The sequence below is a fragment of the Narcine bancroftii genome, chromosome 4, assembly GCF_036971445.1.
Source record: "Narcine bancroftii isolate sNarBan1 chromosome 4, sNarBan1.hap1, whole genome shotgun sequence".
Lineage (NCBI taxonomy): Eukaryota > Metazoa > Chordata > Chondrichthyes > Torpediniformes > Narcinidae > Narcine > Narcine bancroftii.
Genome location: NC_091472.1, coordinates 261,533,823 through 261,551,687, shown reverse-complemented (window position 1 = coordinate 261,551,687; position 17,865 = coordinate 261,533,823). Strand labels below are relative to the sequence as shown.

Genomic DNA, 17,865 nt, shown 5'->3' with positions numbered 1-17,865 from the left:
ATCTTGCCTTATCACTTGAGCCAAAGGTTCTATAACTAACGCAAATAAGGCTGGTGACAATGGACAGCCCTGTCTAGTTGATCTAGACAAATTAAATGCAGACAAAACCTGTCCATTCGTCACCACCCGGGCAGAAGGATTGGTATATAATGCCTTAACCCAACCCATAAAGTGTGATCCAAATTTCAATTTTTCTAACATTCTATTCAACATGGTCGAAAGCTTTTTCCTCCTATAATGCTAATATCACTGGTTGATTGAACTGCCGTCTTGAAGCATTAATTATTGTGATCAATTTAATAATATTATCAGCTGAATCTTTATTTTTGATAAAACCTGTTTGGTCCACATGTACTAATTTTGGTATAAAATTAGCCAATCTGTTTGCTAATACCTTTGCTACAATCTTCTCATCCACATTCAATAAAGATATTAGTCTATATGAAGTGACTTTTAATGGATCTCTGTCCTTCTTTGGATTAACTGTTATTAACTCCCTTGAGAATGAGTCTGGAAATGAACCTGTTTCTGTCACTTGTTTAAGTGCTTCTGTGTATACATAATTATTATTGACTCACTTTTACACACCTCTTTTGATATTTGTTTATATTCTTATTGTTCCTTGGTCCCTATCCCCATGCCCCTATTTTATCTGTTTCACAGGATATTTATTTACAGCATCAACAACAAATCTGTTAAATTAATATGTTATCCTTCTTGGGGAAGGTGCCACTGGTCTTAAAAGGCCTTCAGTGAGGGCTGCATACTCGTCCTCCAAAGGCACCCCAGCATGAATTCAGATGGAGTGCTCTGGTCTTAGCCAAGATAGCCAATCACCTCTGCTTGTAATGGACTGAACAGGGGTCAGAACATGTAGATTTTTGGATCACTTTTGTGCTAGTCATGTGTGCCTTTGAGTAAACCTAAGTCATTTCTACCAATAAGCCTGCATATCTCCTCTGATGCTTAACAGAGCAACAGAGGCACAGAAGCAATAAGGACTTAAATTATTTTCATTCAGATCTTTCTCCATTCACTTTCCTTCAATAGTAAATCTCCAGCACTGCAATTCACGGTTATGTCCATTCCTGGCGGGTATGGTAGCCTCTTCAGAGAACAGATGTCAAACCTAACAATAGCACTGGTAGAATTTAAATTCACAAACTGTCCTGAGGCAGGTTTTATTTTTTTTTTAAATATGGTTCACTCAGAGGAAGAAATCAACAGTCCTCACCTAGTAAAATATAATGGTGGAGAAACTCAGCAGGTCAAACAGTATCATACCTTGATGAAGGGCTCAAGCCCAGAATGTTGGTTATGTTTTTCTATTTTTGCTATATAAAGAACACTGTTTGACCTGCTGAGTTTCTCCAGCTTTGTGTTTTTACTTCATTTGTGGTGTCTGCAGACTCTCGTGTTTTACTTCTGTCCTCACCTCGTCTTGCCCAGATGTGACTCCAGACCCACCTGTATGGTTTACTCTTAAACGGCTTAGAGAAGGGCATTGAGGGATGGGTAATAAATACTGGCCTTGTGTATGGTGCTTAGATCTTATGCAATTAATAAAATAACATAAATAAAACTAGCAGAGGAGGTGGAGTAAATAACCTATTGGTATTCAGTCAGGAGGGTAGGGTCATGGAAGTCTTTAATGGTTGACCTGGCCCACTGAAGCTCATGGCATATCAAATACAGAAAACAAAGCCTTTGTTTGATGAACATCCATAATTCTCCTTCAGCTGATTAGTATTTCTCCATGTTAAACAGTACTTAAAGAAGCATTGCAAAAGCACACTGAACATTCTGTGGGAGACAGTATCTTCACAGGATTATCACTTGCCAAATTCTAACAAATATAGGTGCCAGACCATTTCTGAGGCAGATAGTGAAGGTTTTGACTTTATCCTCACCTCTCTATCTGTCACAGATAGCAATGATCAACATACAGTTTATGTGGAGACAAATCCTTGCCTTCTCATTGAAAATGGTCCCAATTCTGTTCAACATTACCTTTTTGCCTAGGATGTCTGTCCCAATAATGATACCAAATTAAACTCATCCCTTATCCCCAAACATAAGCTATGATCCATATTTCCTGTTCATTTATGTGCTATACCAAATACCTTTTAAATGGCAACCACCACCCCCACAACCCCTCCCCAACACACAGACCCTAGCAGCATTTTCCAGGAATCTTCCACTCTCAGTGTAAAATAATATACCTCATGCATCTCTTGTAAACCTCTCTCCTCACCTTAAAGAATTTAAAATACAGATTTTTTTTTCATCTGTCATGTTTTCAATTATCATGCATTATCCCACTGGATAATCCAAAATGTATTTACATGCCCTAGGTTGTTAATTCCACAAGAAAATAAATGCTTTAAAGTGGAAAATGCATTGAATATAAATTGAGTTTCACACTCAAAGCACTGGACCAGATCAATTCTCTATGCCATGGCAACATGACAGAATGCTCGCCCTTGAATAAAGTACATTAATGGCTTTTAAACAAGTGACATATTATGAGAGTTTTTAAAGTTCACAGTTCAAGGCTGTGATTACTTGTTGTTTTCCATGCCATTAGCAGGGCACAGATGAATTTAAACTGTGGATCAATGTTGTGTAAATACTGAGCACACTATAAGTAGAAAAATTTTAAAAAGTGGATTTTCAGCTTTGCAAAGAATGCCTTTGAATGGAATGTGTTTAGAAGAAAGTTCTATTGGTTTATATGAAGCTGTAATGTCTGTTTATAATTATTTGATTTGTATTTGACACTTGCTCACAGTAATGGTCATTAAATCAATACATTTATTGTACAGGGTGAAAGTGATTTATTCCAGAAAGAGTTCTAGCAAAACAGTGAATTAAAATTATTGGTGGTGGGGGGGGGGGGGGTGGAGGGGAGGACATAGATAGGATCGATAGTCAGAGTCTTTTTTTCCAGGTCAGGGGCAAAATAGGGTATCAGGTTTAGGTGAGAGGAGGGAACGAGAGAGAGCAGAGCTTTGAGTTGTAAGGAGAATATACCACCAACAGACTATGCAGGTTTAACCACATTGATGTTCAAACAAAGAACAAGTAAGATTTTATTAGAAGCCTTACTTGTTCTTTGTTTGAACATCAATGTGGTTAAACCTGCATAGTCTGTTGGTGGTAGAAGCCTGAGGAAGCTTGACACATTCTAGAATTTAACAGCTTCTACAGATGCATCATAAAAAAAAATCCATCTGGATGCATCACAGCCTGGTATGAGAACTGCTCTGTCCATGACCGCAAAAAGCTGAAGCGAATTCTCTGCTCATGTCATCAAGAAAACCAAGCTCTCATTTGGAGAACTTCAAAAATATTAAAGGGATCATATTAACTCAGGTTTATTTTCTTCTCCTTCACTTCCATTGGACAAAGGATACATGTGCTTGAGAACATGAACCTCAAGATTCAATAGCAATTACTTACCTGCTGTTAACAGATTGCAATGGATCTTACACTCAATAAGTATGATACCATGGCTCTAACCTTCATAATGATACATTTGTCTCTTCCCTAAACAATATTTTTGTACTTTTCTCCACATCCTGTACTATTTGATTGTTTTTAAGCCATTCTCTACAAGTCAAGTCATTTTTATTTCTCGTTCATACCATGTGCACACAGTAAAGATGCAGCATTTCCCCAGGACCACGGAGCATATTTAAATAAATGTAAGTTAGAATAGAAGTTAAACACATTAAAATATTGAGACATACATTAATAATCCATGGTTCCCTATCCCCAAATATTCTGGAAGTTCAGGAGTCTGATTGCTTGGGGGAGGGGGCGAGATCTGTTGTCCAATTTGGACGTAATTTGGGGCTATTCTATTCTATGAATCAGCCAGCATCTATACTGAGAGAAACAGAGTTAATGCTTCAGGTTAATGAGGGGCCATTAACCAGCTTGATTAACTTCCATCTAGCATCAAAAACATTCACTCACTCTTCCATCAATGCATGAAGGCTGCAGTGTTTCCCCCTTACAAGTCCATTTTAAACACATACAGGATAGTCATAGAATTATAGAGATGTTCAGTATGGAAACAGGCCCTTGGCTCAAATCATTCATGTCAATCTAGTTGTTCATCTGAATTAATCCCATTTGGCTATGCTTGCCTATGTTATTTTCTTTTTCAATATTTTTAAAGAAATTGAAATTGAGATTTTACATTGAAAAATACAGAGTACTCAAGAATACATATATTAAAAATTAAAAAAAATACATTACCAGTTCATCCAACATAGCCTGCATTCTCAATGAAACAAATTATATTAAAAAATCTAAACCCACTATCAAAAATGAAGCTGTTTAGCAAGAAGAGAAAAAAAACCCTAATCAAAGTAATAAATTACCTTATTAGTCAACACACCTACAATCATGTTAAATCAAAGATTCTGAAAATAATTAATAAAACGTTCCCCACAGTGTTTGAAAATTTAAATTCAAATCTGAAATCCAGCATCTAAACTTCTCTAAATTTAAACATAATGTAACATCACGGAGCCATTGAACACGAGTCGGCAGAGGAATGTTCTTCCATCTGAGCAACACTGCCCGCCTAGCAGAAGATAAGTAAAACTAATACAGGTACACAAACCTTTATCTGGAACCCTTTGGGGGACAGTGTGTTCCGAATTTCGGATTTTTCCAGATTTCAGAACAAAAGCCAGCTGCCCCAGATTTGAGCCCACCCAAAATGTGCTGCCACATCCACCCCTTCCAGACGTGCTGGCGTCTCTCTCTCTCCTCTTCCCCTCACCCATCCGAGTCATGCTACCATCTCTCCCACCCGCCCGACCGAGTTGTGCTGCCGTCTCTCCCCCCCCGCCCACCTGAGTCGTGCTGCCATCTCTCCCCCACTGCCCGCCCAAGCTGTGCAGCCATCTCTCTCCCCCCTCTCTCTCTCTCTCTCTCTCTCTCTCTCTCTCTCTCTCTCTCTCTCTCTTTCTCTCTCCACTGCAGCAGCACCAGGAAAAAAAAATGCCACTTTTTGGAGCTTTCCAGATTTTTAGATGTCCAGATAAAGGATTGTGTACCTGTACATGCAAATCAGATGCCATTAGAGTTATGCCAGTCTCTCCAACAATACCAAACAAGACAGGTAAAGGACTAAACTTAAAATTAACTTTAAAAAGTACAGAAAAAGTTTGAAATACTTCATTCCACTATTTGTAAAGGCTCTGGAATGTCCAAAACATATCAATTAATGAATAATCTCCATTGTTGCATCCATCACAACGAGGAGATACATCCACATTAAAATGAAATAATTTCACTTTGAACATGTGAGCCCTGTGGACTACTTGAAATTGTAGGAGAGAGAGTGGTGGGCACACAAAAATGAGCTATTAACCAATTTTAAAGTTGCATTCCAAGTTTCTTTGGAGATTAAAAGCTGTCGGTCCTGTTCCCAATCTTTTATTAAATGTTATCTAATGGAGCCTCTCTTATTCCCTCTCTTATTATAGCATGCCATAAATGTTAGATATAAAAAAGTTGTAAATTTAAAATTACTTCTATTAAATTCTTATTAGTGTGCCCATGATATTCTAAACCTTTCCCGATCAATGTACTTATCAAAATATATATTTCTTTATTTAAATTTTAAATTAAATTTAGACCTGCAGCACGGTAACAGGCCATTTCAGCCCATGAGTTCATGCCACCAAATTTACACCCAATGAACTTTACACCTCCCCCCCACCCTGTAAATTTTGAACAGTGGAAACAAACTGGAACTGCTCAGGGAAAACCCACGCAGACAAGAGGAGAATGTACATACTCCTTACAGACAGAGAGGGATTTGAACCCAAGACCCAATTGCTGGCGCTGTAAAGACTTTGTGCAAAACACTACGCTAACCATGCTGCACCATATTTTTATATTTGTTCAATCATCGTGTCCATTCTGTGAGATCCAAATGGTTTCATATTTCCATCTCCTGTCAGTGCAACATCAACAAATCTATTCCTAGTCCCACATTATTCCTTTAATTGCTTTGAAATATTGCTCAAGAGCTAAAACATCTTGGGGCCAAAACTCCTTCCTGAGCAGTCTTTTTGCATCTTCTGTCAACCCAAGCTTCCCATTGCTTTAAAATTGACCCTTGCATTCATCTTATTTTTCTCCTAAGCTATTTTACCAACTTTGTATTGTCCTGAAGTGAGAAAGTTATTTTGTATGTGTGCACCATGGACCGCAGAGCCCACCTCACTGACAAAAGGCAAAGGAGGAAAAACCCAACACCCAACCCCAACCAACCAATTTTCCCCTGCAGCCGCTGCAACCGTGTCTGCCTGTCCCGCATCGGACTTGTCAGCCACAAACAAGCCTGCAGCTGATGTGGACTTTTACCCCCCTCCATAAATCTTCGTCCGCGAAGCCAAGCCAAAGAGAAGAGACCATGGTCTGGAGAAATGCTGTTTCATCTGATTGTGTATGTATAGTTGGATGATAATAAACTTGATGTTGAAACAATAACTATCAAGTATATGTAACCTTCAGGATACATTGTTCAGTTGTTTTTGTTAGTTTTTTTTTCTTTTTTATTAGATTTTTTTTTCTTTTTTATTAGATTTGTTTTCACCCATTGCATTGGAGGTGGAACCAGGTTTCTACTGTTTGAAGTTTTATCTTAATAGTAGACATGTGTGATATTGTATTTTCCGTTTTGTTCCCTTTTCTTCATTGTATTGTATTTTTTTAAAACCAATTAAAAAAAATTAAAAAGAAAGATGTTGAACTTTAATCCTTTGGATTCTGGCCATTTTTAACCCTTCCTAATACATTCTCCAGACTGGGTCTATGGGTAAACTACAGTACATACACCAGTTTGAACCAGCTGGTGGTTGGGCATAAAACCAGTCCCAGAAAACGGGGACACAGAGTATATGTGCTTGTGAGTTATCGCTGTAAACCAGGAAACAGAATATATGTGTTTGTTTGTAGTCCCTGAGAAAATGGTTTAAAAGCAAGGAAGTGAAGTTAAAGAATATCTTTAAAAATATTCACAACAGTAATGTTTTCAGCTCACTACTTGCTACAAAATATTGATCGCAGACACAAAAATTATTCATTGTTTCAACACAATTTAAAATAGCCTTTCCTGATGTTAATGAATGGATATTTAAGACACACTGTGACATTTCTCTCCTGTTTAGTCCACAGTAAATGAGTTTCTATCACATGCAGAAAATTGTTGGAAAAAATAATTACCTTTCAAACAAATAAAACAAATGAATTTTGTGTCTTTTTTTTCACTCACAAAAATATAATTTAACATAGGAATTCAATGATTTGAAAAATCTGCATATTTAATATTCTATAAAAATTAAATCCAAGATTAGATGCAACAAAATAGAAATTTGAGAGATTGATTGTTAAATCAGCTTGTCACTGGAAATAATGGGAAGCAGTCTAAAAGGGTAACATATGAGCTCAAAATGCTTTGCACGCTTAGCTTAGGTGATTTTTTTTTGCAAACAAAATGTGCAGCACACAAAACAAGATACTTATTCTTTACAATCATGATCAAAATGCTATTAACAGGAGCTTATTATTTGTCAATCTATTTACAGGTGGAACAGCCTCAAGACAGAAGGGCTTCCTTGGATGTATTCGCTCTTTACGGTTAAATGGGATCACTCTTGATCTTGAAGAAAGAGCTAAGGTTACCCCTGGGGTGAGACCAGGCTGCCTAGGACACTGTAGCAGTTATGGTAACTTGTGTCACAATGGAGGGAGATGTATAGAGAAGTACAACGGCTATTTGTGCAACTGCAGTCACTCCGCTTATGATGGACCATTCTGTAAAAAAGGTAGATTCAAGTTCAAATATATTATCGCAAGTGACCTGACAAAATAGCTCTCTGGTCCTTAGTAATAAACATGCAGACACTCAACCAGGCATTTCTCACATGCTGCCAAAAATACATATGCAGGACCAATATACATGTATAAAAATAAATAAATACATATTGTTTAGTGATATTGGAGTCTTGGATGGTTAGTGCAAGCAGTTCCTTTGGTTGTTCAGCATTCTTAATGAGTGTGGGGAGAAGCTACAGGAAAATTAATTCCAAAGAGATAAGTCAGTGGTTTTAGTAGGAAGTACTCTTGTCTCTAATACTGAAGTCTGTCTCCAGAACTTAAATGCAATAATCTGGTATAATAATTCAGTGTAATACTAAGAAAATGTTGTGTTTCCATTGCTTCTCTTTCTATATGAAATGGTGACATGCTTAGCATGGGGGTTAGTGCAATGCTGTTACAGCGCCAGTGATCGGAACCAGGATTCGAATCCTGCAATGTCTGTAAGGAGTTTGTACATTCTCCCGATGTCTGCATGTGTTTTCCATGGGGGCTCCGATTTCCTCCCATCGTTCGAAACGTACCAGTGATTTAGGTTAATTGGATGTAATTTGGCGACATGGACTCGAGTGATGAAATGGCCTGTTACAATGTATATCTAAATTTTTATTAGTTTAAAAAAAACAAATGTAATTATAAAAATCTGATGTTATGCCAGCACCCTCAAGTCAATTAAGAATATTCCATGACACCACTTTTGAATTATCCAAAGGAATTTCTCTGATATAATGAAGTCATGTAACTGGGAGTACCTTAATCTGATCCCACCAGCTATATGACTTCATTCTATCAGATACATCCCCTTTGTCTCCATCCCCTACCATTGAGATTAATTTATTTCTCTGTTTCTCAGATCTGATGAAGCGTCTGAGACTTTAATTGTTTTTCTGTCTACAGATGCCACCTGAACTGCTGAGTTTTCCCAATATTTTCCATGTCCTCCCTTTCTATTGTGTTCATTCAGTATATCTTTTTATCCTACTTGTACAAGCCTGGCTTCCCCAGAAGGTCCCACAAACTTACCACTTACAATGAATAGGCTATAAGTAAAAAAATATAAAGCTGGAAATACTCAGCATTTCAAACAGTGTACTTTATATAGCAAAGATAAAGATACATAACCAATGTTTTTGGCTATATATATAAAAAATTAGTAAATGTAATGGTATGGTTAGCATAGCGCAACACTATTACAACATGAGTGAGCGGGGCTTGAATCCGGCACTGTATGTATGGAGTTTGTAAGTTCTCCCCATTGCTGCTTAATTTTCGTCCAGATGCTGGGGTTGCCACATCTTTAGGATGAGGTACCACGAGCTTGTGAACTGCTACCTTGCTGTATGCCTGAATTTTTAAAATGTAATAAAAACAAATATATAGCCATTAATTTAAAATAATGTTGATTATAATTGAACAAACCAAATGTTTATTTCTACATATGATTTGCTATCAGTTAAGTTAACTTTAAGTTTATATGAATGATAATTTTATTAAATTTGATTTGTGATTTGCTTTATTCCTTTCAGAGATTTCTGCCTTCTTTGAGCCTGGAACATCATTGGTATACACCTTACAGGAACCTTACAAATTTGCCAAGAATTTAAGCGATTCATCTGCAGTGCCTTCCGAGCTCACCTTTATAAGGGAAAATATTGCATTCAGTTTTCGAACTATACAAACCCCCTGTATACTTCTTCATGTCAGTACTTTTCATGAGGAATACATGGCTGTAACCCTGTCCAAAAATGGTAAGTTTGTCAAACATCCCTATTTTAAAGCATTATGTTACTAAGAATGTCTATATACAGTATTTATGAAATTTAAACTTTATTTTCTTTAAAAATCATTTCCACAAACCCTTGAGTCAGTGTTAAAGTTATGTAAATCATAAGTTACACCTACATCCAGGACACTTCACACGGCCTCCATCACTTCAACAACTTCCAGTTCCCTGAACTTGCTCACCTCATATTTATCATTGATATCCAATTCCTATAGTCCCCCTCCTCCAGCTGGCAGAAGTAGTCAGCCTCAATAATTTCTCCTTTGAATCATTGCACTTTCTCCAGGTTCAAGGAGTAGCCATGGGTACCTGCATGGGCCCCAGCTATGGCTGCCTTTTTGTTGTCTAGGTGGAGAAAACCATGCTACAAGTCTGTACAGGCAAGGCTCCTCAGCTCTTCCTCTGCTACATTGATGACTACTTTGGTGCTGCCATATGTATCCATGATGAGTTAATTGCCTTCATTCACATTGCTCCCAACTTCCACTCTGACTTCAAACTCACTTGGTCCATCTCTAGCAACACTCTCCCTTTCCTTGATCTCTCTGTTTCCATCTCAGGAGCCAAACACTTGATAGACATCTTCTATAAACCCACTAACTCCCACAGCTACCTTAACTACAACTCTTCCCACCCTGTCCCCTGTAAGGATTTCATTTCATTCTCTCAATTCCTCCATCTGCATTGTATCTGCACCCTGGGTGAGGACTTCCATGCCAGATTATCAAAGATGTCCTCCTTCTTCAAACAACTTGTCTTTCCCTCTACCACCATCAATTCAGCATTCACTTGCTTATCCTCCATTACCGCACATCTGCCCTGGACCCCTCCTGCCCCACACATAAGGACAGGATTGCTCTTGTCCTCTCTTACAACTCCACCAGCCTCTGGATCCAACACATCCTCCTCCATCATTTCTGCTACTTACTACGTGATCCCTCCACTAGACACATATTCCCTTCTCTTCCCCTTTCTGCCTTCCATAGGGACTGCTCCCTTCATGACTCCCTTGTCCACCCCTCCCTCCCTACCAATCGTCCTGTTGGGCCTATCCTTGTAACCACAGGAGATGCTCCACTTGCGCCCACACCTCCTCCCTCAGCGCTATTTGGGGCCCCAAACAGTCCTTCAAAGTTAAGCAACATTTTGCTTGTGAATCTGCAGGGGTCATCTACTGCATCCATTTCACCTGCTGTGGTCTCGTCTACATCAGAGAGACTGGACACAGACTGGGAGATTGCTTTGTTGAACATGTTTGCTCTGTCTGCTGCAATAGTGTGGATCACCCAGTGGCCACACATTTCAATTCTCCATCCCATTCTCTTGTTGATATGTCTGTCCATGGTCTCATGTACTGCCAGACTGAGACCACCCGTAAATTGGAAGAACAACACCTTTTCTTCCAACTAGGCACCTTCCAACTGGATGGTATTAATATTGACTTCTCTGGTTTTTATTAAAACCCCCTCCCATCCTTTGATTCCCCCCATCGTCATCTCTCCATTCCCTGTCTCCTTTTGCACAGACGTGATAAATAATACCAAGCTCCTTATCACATCCAATTAACACCTTTTGTTGGTCTGGATTCCTCCCCATTGTTTGAATTCGGAGACTTTCTGATACATCCGGCTTCTGCCTTTCTGATTTTTCCTTGAAGAAGGGCTCAGGCCTGAAACGTCGGCAATATACCTTTGTCTCCTATAGATGCCGAAAAGACCAACTGAGTTCCTCCAGCATTTCAGCATTTTTACTTAGGCCATGAATAGTCTCAACTTGTGGATAGGGTGTAGAATGGAGGGTCATGTGAGACTTCCAATGGGGACCTATTCGGAAACCACCACGTGAGCACATACATTGCCATTGGTCACTTTGAAAGAATTCACACCTTGCCACTGGCTCCATTAATCCTTTTGATATCAGCCACATTTAACCTGTCATAATATATATCTCAACTGGGTCCATGGGTAAACTACAGTATGAAAGGTTAAAAACCACTATGAACCAGCTGGTGGTTGGATTTAAAATCAGTCCCGGAAAATAGGGTCATGGAGTATATGCATTTGTTAGTAGTTGCTGAAAACACTGACTCAGAGTCCATTGTTCATCACCTGCCCTATTTTTGGCATACTTGAGCTGGCCCAACTGGCTGGATGGGGTATAATGCTCAATACATGGAGTAGCTTGGTCTCTTGTTCCCCTGAGAACAAACCTATTAGATTGGTATTAAACATTGAATGAAGTTTCACATCTCTGCGTGCAGTGTATTTCTAAACATAGAATACATAACAGATTGGTGACAAGGATCGAGAAACATTTGAGTGAGGATATAAAAAGGAAGTGCAAGATTATGCCCACGGTGGATCCCTCAAGCTCAGTCATAGAGAGCAAATAAAGTTTGTGGATTCGGAAGAAAACTGATATGATGGTGTAGATCATCACAGTCTTGCACATAATATTACTGAGACTATGCCTTTGAACTGAAAACAATCTCTATTTCTAAGCCAAATGTGAAATAAAACATTTCAACTGATAAAATCACTGTTAGCTCCTGAAAGACCAGGAATAAAAACATATATAGAGTTATGTGCTATAATATGGCAGAAAGACAAAAATTTTCTCAGAGAAAATGGGCGAATCGGTAAGCAAATTTTTGGCTGAATTACGTAAATTGTCACAACACAGTGAGTTTGGTGAATTATTAAACAAAGCATTAAGAGATTGATTAGTAATGAGTTTAATAGACCGCAGGGCCAGATAGCAATTACTATGTAAAAAAAGAGATAGCACTTAATTCGGCATATGGCGCAGCCTTCGGTTTTGAGATTGCCGATAATAACTTGGACATCTGCCAAGGCAAACCACTCGTGCTGGGTGAATTTTCCCATCAAGAATGCTTTTGTTACTGAAAAAGCAACCACAGTTCTAATAATTGTTATTTCAGAAGATCTAGATGTCATTTATGTGATAAAGAAGGGCACATCAGAGCTAAGTGACCAAGAAACAAAAGCAAAAAGGATACAAATAAAGAACCAGAACATGAAAAGCGTCCCACCGGAGTAAGAATGGTGGAGGAGAAGAATAAAAATCCTAGCACTGAAACAAACAACTCAAAGCAAGACAAGACATTGCAAGTCATGATTAATTTGTGGATTAAAGGATAGAAAATTGAAATTCTTCATCAAGGTGAAAATCAACAATGAACCTCTTCGAATGGAGTTGAATCAATTTTGGGCAGCGATTTTGTTAATTGCTATTAATTTAAGGAAATGACTGCTACCCCAGCTCACCATTAAGAGGCATGATTGCATGAAAATAGGATCTGTAATGAACTTATGCCTCGAAGAAAAGGCCAAGCCAAAATTGGAGCCAGTTTTCAAGAAGTACCAGATGGTTTTCAAAAAAGGCCTGGGAAAAATCCAAGGAATCCTGTCAAAGTTACATTTGAAATCAGGTGTTAAACCTAACTTTTTTAAGCCCAGAACAGCACCATTTGCAATAAAGGGAAAGATTGAATCAGAACTTAACTGATTGAAAGATGAGGGAATATTAAATAGAATCCAATACAATGATTGGGCAGCTCCCATCATACCAGTGCGAAAAGCCAATGGAGAAATCCAAATATGTGCTGATTACAAAGTCGCCATTAACCAAGCTTTGCAGATACCAGAACATCCTATGCCCAAAGCGGAAGGATTATTCCAGGCCCTGAACGAGGGAAAGAAATTCACAAATCTGGATTTATCACAAGAATATCAACAAATAGAATTGTATGAATACTCAAATAAATATGTGGCCATCAATACTCAGTTGGGGTTATTCACCTATACCCGAATGCCATACAGAATATCAGGATCCCCAGTTATATTTCAAGTGGCCATAGACAAATTATTACATAGCATTAATGTAGGGTGTTACCTCAATGACACAATTACAGGTTGAGACAACTCTGAGCATCTATCCAACCTAGAAAAGTCCTAAGCTGATTTCCATAAGCAAAGGTCCAACTCCACCAGAACAATGTATGTTTATGGTACATTCCATAACGTATTTAGGCTTTATAATTAATAGTAAAGGAGTCCATCCGCAGAGCACCCTACCCAACAAACCAAGCCAACGCAGTTGTTCCTGGGTTTGGTTAACCATTATCGGAAGCACATTCCAAATATGTCAATTATGTGCAGCCTGCTAAACCAATTGTTAAAAAAAATACCAGAAAGTGTGCTGGAATGAAGAGACTAGTAATATGGTGGATCACTTGAAAGACCTACTAACTTCATGCAACAATGTTCTCGCCCACTATGACCCAGAAAAAGAAGTGACCCTTGCGATGGATGGTTCACCAGTAAGATTAGGAGTGGTAACGGAAAAGGGGAACAACCTGTGGCTTATGCTTCCCAGTCTTTGATGATTTGTGAATGTAATTATGCACAGTTGGGAAAGAAGGGCTGGCCATAATATTTGGTGTCAAACAATTTCACAATACTATATTGTAGAAAGTTTACCTTAGTACCAGACAACAAACCACTGAATTTGATTCTAGCCCCTAAAAAGGGGATACTAATGCGAGCTGCAACAAGAATTTAAAGGTGGACCATGCTGCTCGCCATATATGATTACGATTTGAAACATAAACCAGGAATACAACATCCATCCTGATGCTCTATTTCATTTACCTCGACTGGAAACTGAATATAAAGATGAGATAATTAAATGGACTGAGGCAGCAGTTCAAGATCAACTTCACAGTATGGAACAGGAACTGGCCCTTCACCCTCGATGACTGCCCTGAATATAATGCAAAACTAAACCAAATCTCTTATACATGTACATGATCCCTATAACTCCATTCACTGCATATTTACATCTGTATAAAAGTCTCTTTCGTGCTCTTATTACTTGTGCTACTTACCTCTGGCAGCCCATTCCAGGCACCTCCTATTATCTGTGGAAAAATAACTTGCCCTGTACATTTTCTTTAATCTTCCCCCAGTCTCCTCACCTTAAGCACATGGCCTCTAATAGATGACATCTTTATCTTGAGAAAAGATTCTGTTTAACCCTCTCTTTGACTCTCATAATTTTATAAACTTTCAGCAGATCCCCACTCTGCTTCCAATGGCCCAAAGAAAACCCAAGTTTGTCCAACCTCTCCTTATAGTTCATACTCTCTAATCCAGGCAACATCCTGGTAAATCTCTTCTGTACTCTTTCCAAAGCCTCCATATCCTTCCTGTATTAGGGTGACCAAAACTGTAAAAAAATTCCAATGCAACCTTACAAAGTTTTATAGAGCTGCATCATAACTTATTCATTAAGTCACTGACCCAACCAATAAAGTGAAGGAAACAATATGCCTTAATTAACACCATATCTACTTGTGTAGCCACTTTCAGAGAGCTATGGACTGAGACCCCCAGATCCCTATGTACATCAGTGTTGTTAACAGTCCTGCCATTTTTAACTATCCACAGCTCCATTAATTCACGTTGCAAACAGTGTTCCATTTGTAGACACTCTACAGAATGATGTTTTCAGTGACATGGATGAAAGAGTTATGCCTGAGACAAGTGCAGTTATATTGGGAGCATCTAGTATTCTGTGGATTTTGTCTAGATATCAAATTATATCATGTGAAGTAGCCTCTTGAGATTCACAGCTTATATTGCCGTGGGTCAGAGCGGGGGTGCACAGTTAGCGCAATGCTATTACAGCACCAGCGACCCGAGTTCGAATCCAGTGCTGGCCATAAAAATTTTTAACATTCTCCCCATATCTCAGTGGGTTTCCTCTGGGTTTTCCAGTTTCCTCCTACCCTTCAAAAATGTACAGGGATTGTAAGGTAATTTGTCCATTTGGGCAGCATGGGCTGGAAGGGCCCTATTACTGTGCTGTTATGTCCCAAATTTAACAACATCAAGTTTTCCAAAATCCATATTTTGAATATGCTCTGGTACATGCCCAACAATAGAAATTACCAGACCTTCACAGAAATAAATATCAGCAATGCAGTAGATCTCTGGTAGGTTTGTGTGTAAAATTAATGTACATTAATTGCAGTCACACAATAGATTGCAAATGCTGCAATCTGTAGCTAAAAAAAGTGGGTCGAGTGTTTCTTACCCAAAACAATGACAATTCTTCTCCCACTGATGCAGCTGGACCTACTGAGTTCTGCCAGCAGAATGTTTTACTTGTATATTGGGCCCAAGATGGAAATGTCAAGTGTCGAAATGCAGTGGAGCAGTGGTGGGAAAATAATTCAAAATTAAGATTTGGGAAGCAATTCTGATGGAAGAGGATGAGGATAGATTGATTGAAGTGCTCTTGGATGAACCTAGTGTTATAGAGAAGCACAGCAGGGAAACAGGCCCTTCACCTCAACACATTCATGCCAAACTATTGTGCCCATTTAAGCTATTCACATTTGCTTGTTCTTGGCCCATATCCCTCTAACTCTCATCTATCCATATTCCTCTTTAAATAGCTTTTAAAAGTTATAACTGTACCTCCTCTATCACTTCCTTTAGCAGCTCATTCTAAATAATCATTTGTGTGAGGAATCTTTTAAATCTTTGCTCCTCATTTTAAACCTGCTCTCTAGTTTAAAACTACCCTTCTCTTGGAAAAAGTCTGTGACTATACTACTTATGCTGCTCGTGATTTTCTATACCTCTCTATGGTCACCTCACTTCAAAGAAGAATGTCCTAACCTTTCCAGGTTTTTCTTAAAACCCAACTCTTCGAGTCCCAACAATATCTTTGCAAAAATGTTTGCACCCTTTTCAGTGTTACATCATAGACCAGCAGCAGTAAAAATTCACCAAAACAATGGTATCTTCAAAAACAATAATTTCTATTGATAACTATTAATAATATAATATCTTAACTCTGAAACTTAACCCCAATTATGCACAAATGTGTGTGTGTGTGTGTGTGTGTGTGTGTGGGGGGGGGGGGGGTGGGGGGGGGGGCAAATCCCAAACTATTACATGTCCGACACAATTCGGAAAAGTCAATTTCAAAGTTAAATCTTATAAATCATTTGTATTGACGCTCATAATCTTTAAACTGCTGTTCAAAACTAATTTTGAAGTAGGTGAGGCAGCAAGTCATCAGACTTTTCAAAACATAAATTCTTGTAGAGTTGTTTTTAGAGAAAATCATCTTAATTCAGATTATTTTTTTCACAATTCCCCTCTCTTGCTTGGAGGTTATGGAACTTGTGATTTCCATGTGATTTCACCAACCCATCCAAGGACTTTAGATAAAGTAACTATTAAAATGTTTTGGTTCCAATTGCAAGAATGATCTTGTTTTCTTTTATCCAGATATGGGTTAGTCACTCTCTCTTGTAGTAGAAAACTACTTTGAAAAGTAGGCAAAGTGGCTATCCTCTCAGAAGCCACTCTAATTCTGTGTCCCTCACCTGACAAGGAGAACACGACAACAGTCCTTCGCTTAGAAAGTTACTATAGTTCTGACTTCAGTTGAAACTGGTTCATAATACTAAAGATGCTTTCTTGAAGTGTCATAATCACATAACTTGCTTTGATCACACTGGTTTTTACTTTCAATTCCAAATACGTATAAACAAGCAGATGGTGTCCTGTTTGACTAGATGTCTTTTTTGAGTAAAAAATTATTATTTCAAACTTTCAATAGAACAAACACTCTGGGTTTTTTTCATGGCCTTCAACTATCAATAATAATCTGCTCTTAGCTTCTGCTTGACAGAACCTCTGCATCTGCCAACACAAAGTTTTATGTTTAAGTGTCTTTCCCTATTTCCAGACCCCCTCACTAACTTTACTAAAAATATATATTTTTAACAAAAGATTAATAATAGCATGTTTCTGTAACACCAGTTTATTGACATCAGTTCAAAAGCTAGGTGTCCTGAACTGCACACAGAATTCTAAACATGGTCTTAATGATATCAATGTGCATGTGTAATATAATATCCCATTCCTGCAATTAATGCCCTGACCGATGAAGGCAGGAATGCCAAAATCCTTCTTAACAAACGTGTACCTGTATATGTCAAAACAAAATGCTGGAGAAACTCAGCAGGTCAAAGAGTGTACTTATTATAGCAAAGATTAAGATACCTAACCAACATTTTGGGCTGGAGCCCTTCATCAAGGTATGGAAAAGTGTAGGAGGAAGGGGTGGAG

General features: G+C 38.4%; 1 protein-coding gene across 5 annotated transcripts in view; it reads left to right on the top strand.

Annotated features, from left to right (window-relative positions):
• The window catches only part of LOC138761905 (contactin-associated protein-like 5), an 857,011-nt gene that overhangs the window by 616,636 nt on the left and 222,510 nt on the right, over positions 1–17,865 (top strand). For all 5 annotated transcript variants that reach the window (XM_069934856.1, XM_069934855.1, XM_069934854.1 and 2 more), the window contains exons 18-19: positions 7,617–7,856; positions 9,435–9,656. In XM_069934856.1, the coding sequence (XP_069790957.1) occupies positions 7,617–7,856; positions 9,435–9,656 (462 nt within the window). The remainder of the gene's footprint in view (positions 1–7,616; positions 7,857–9,434; positions 9,657–17,865) is intronic.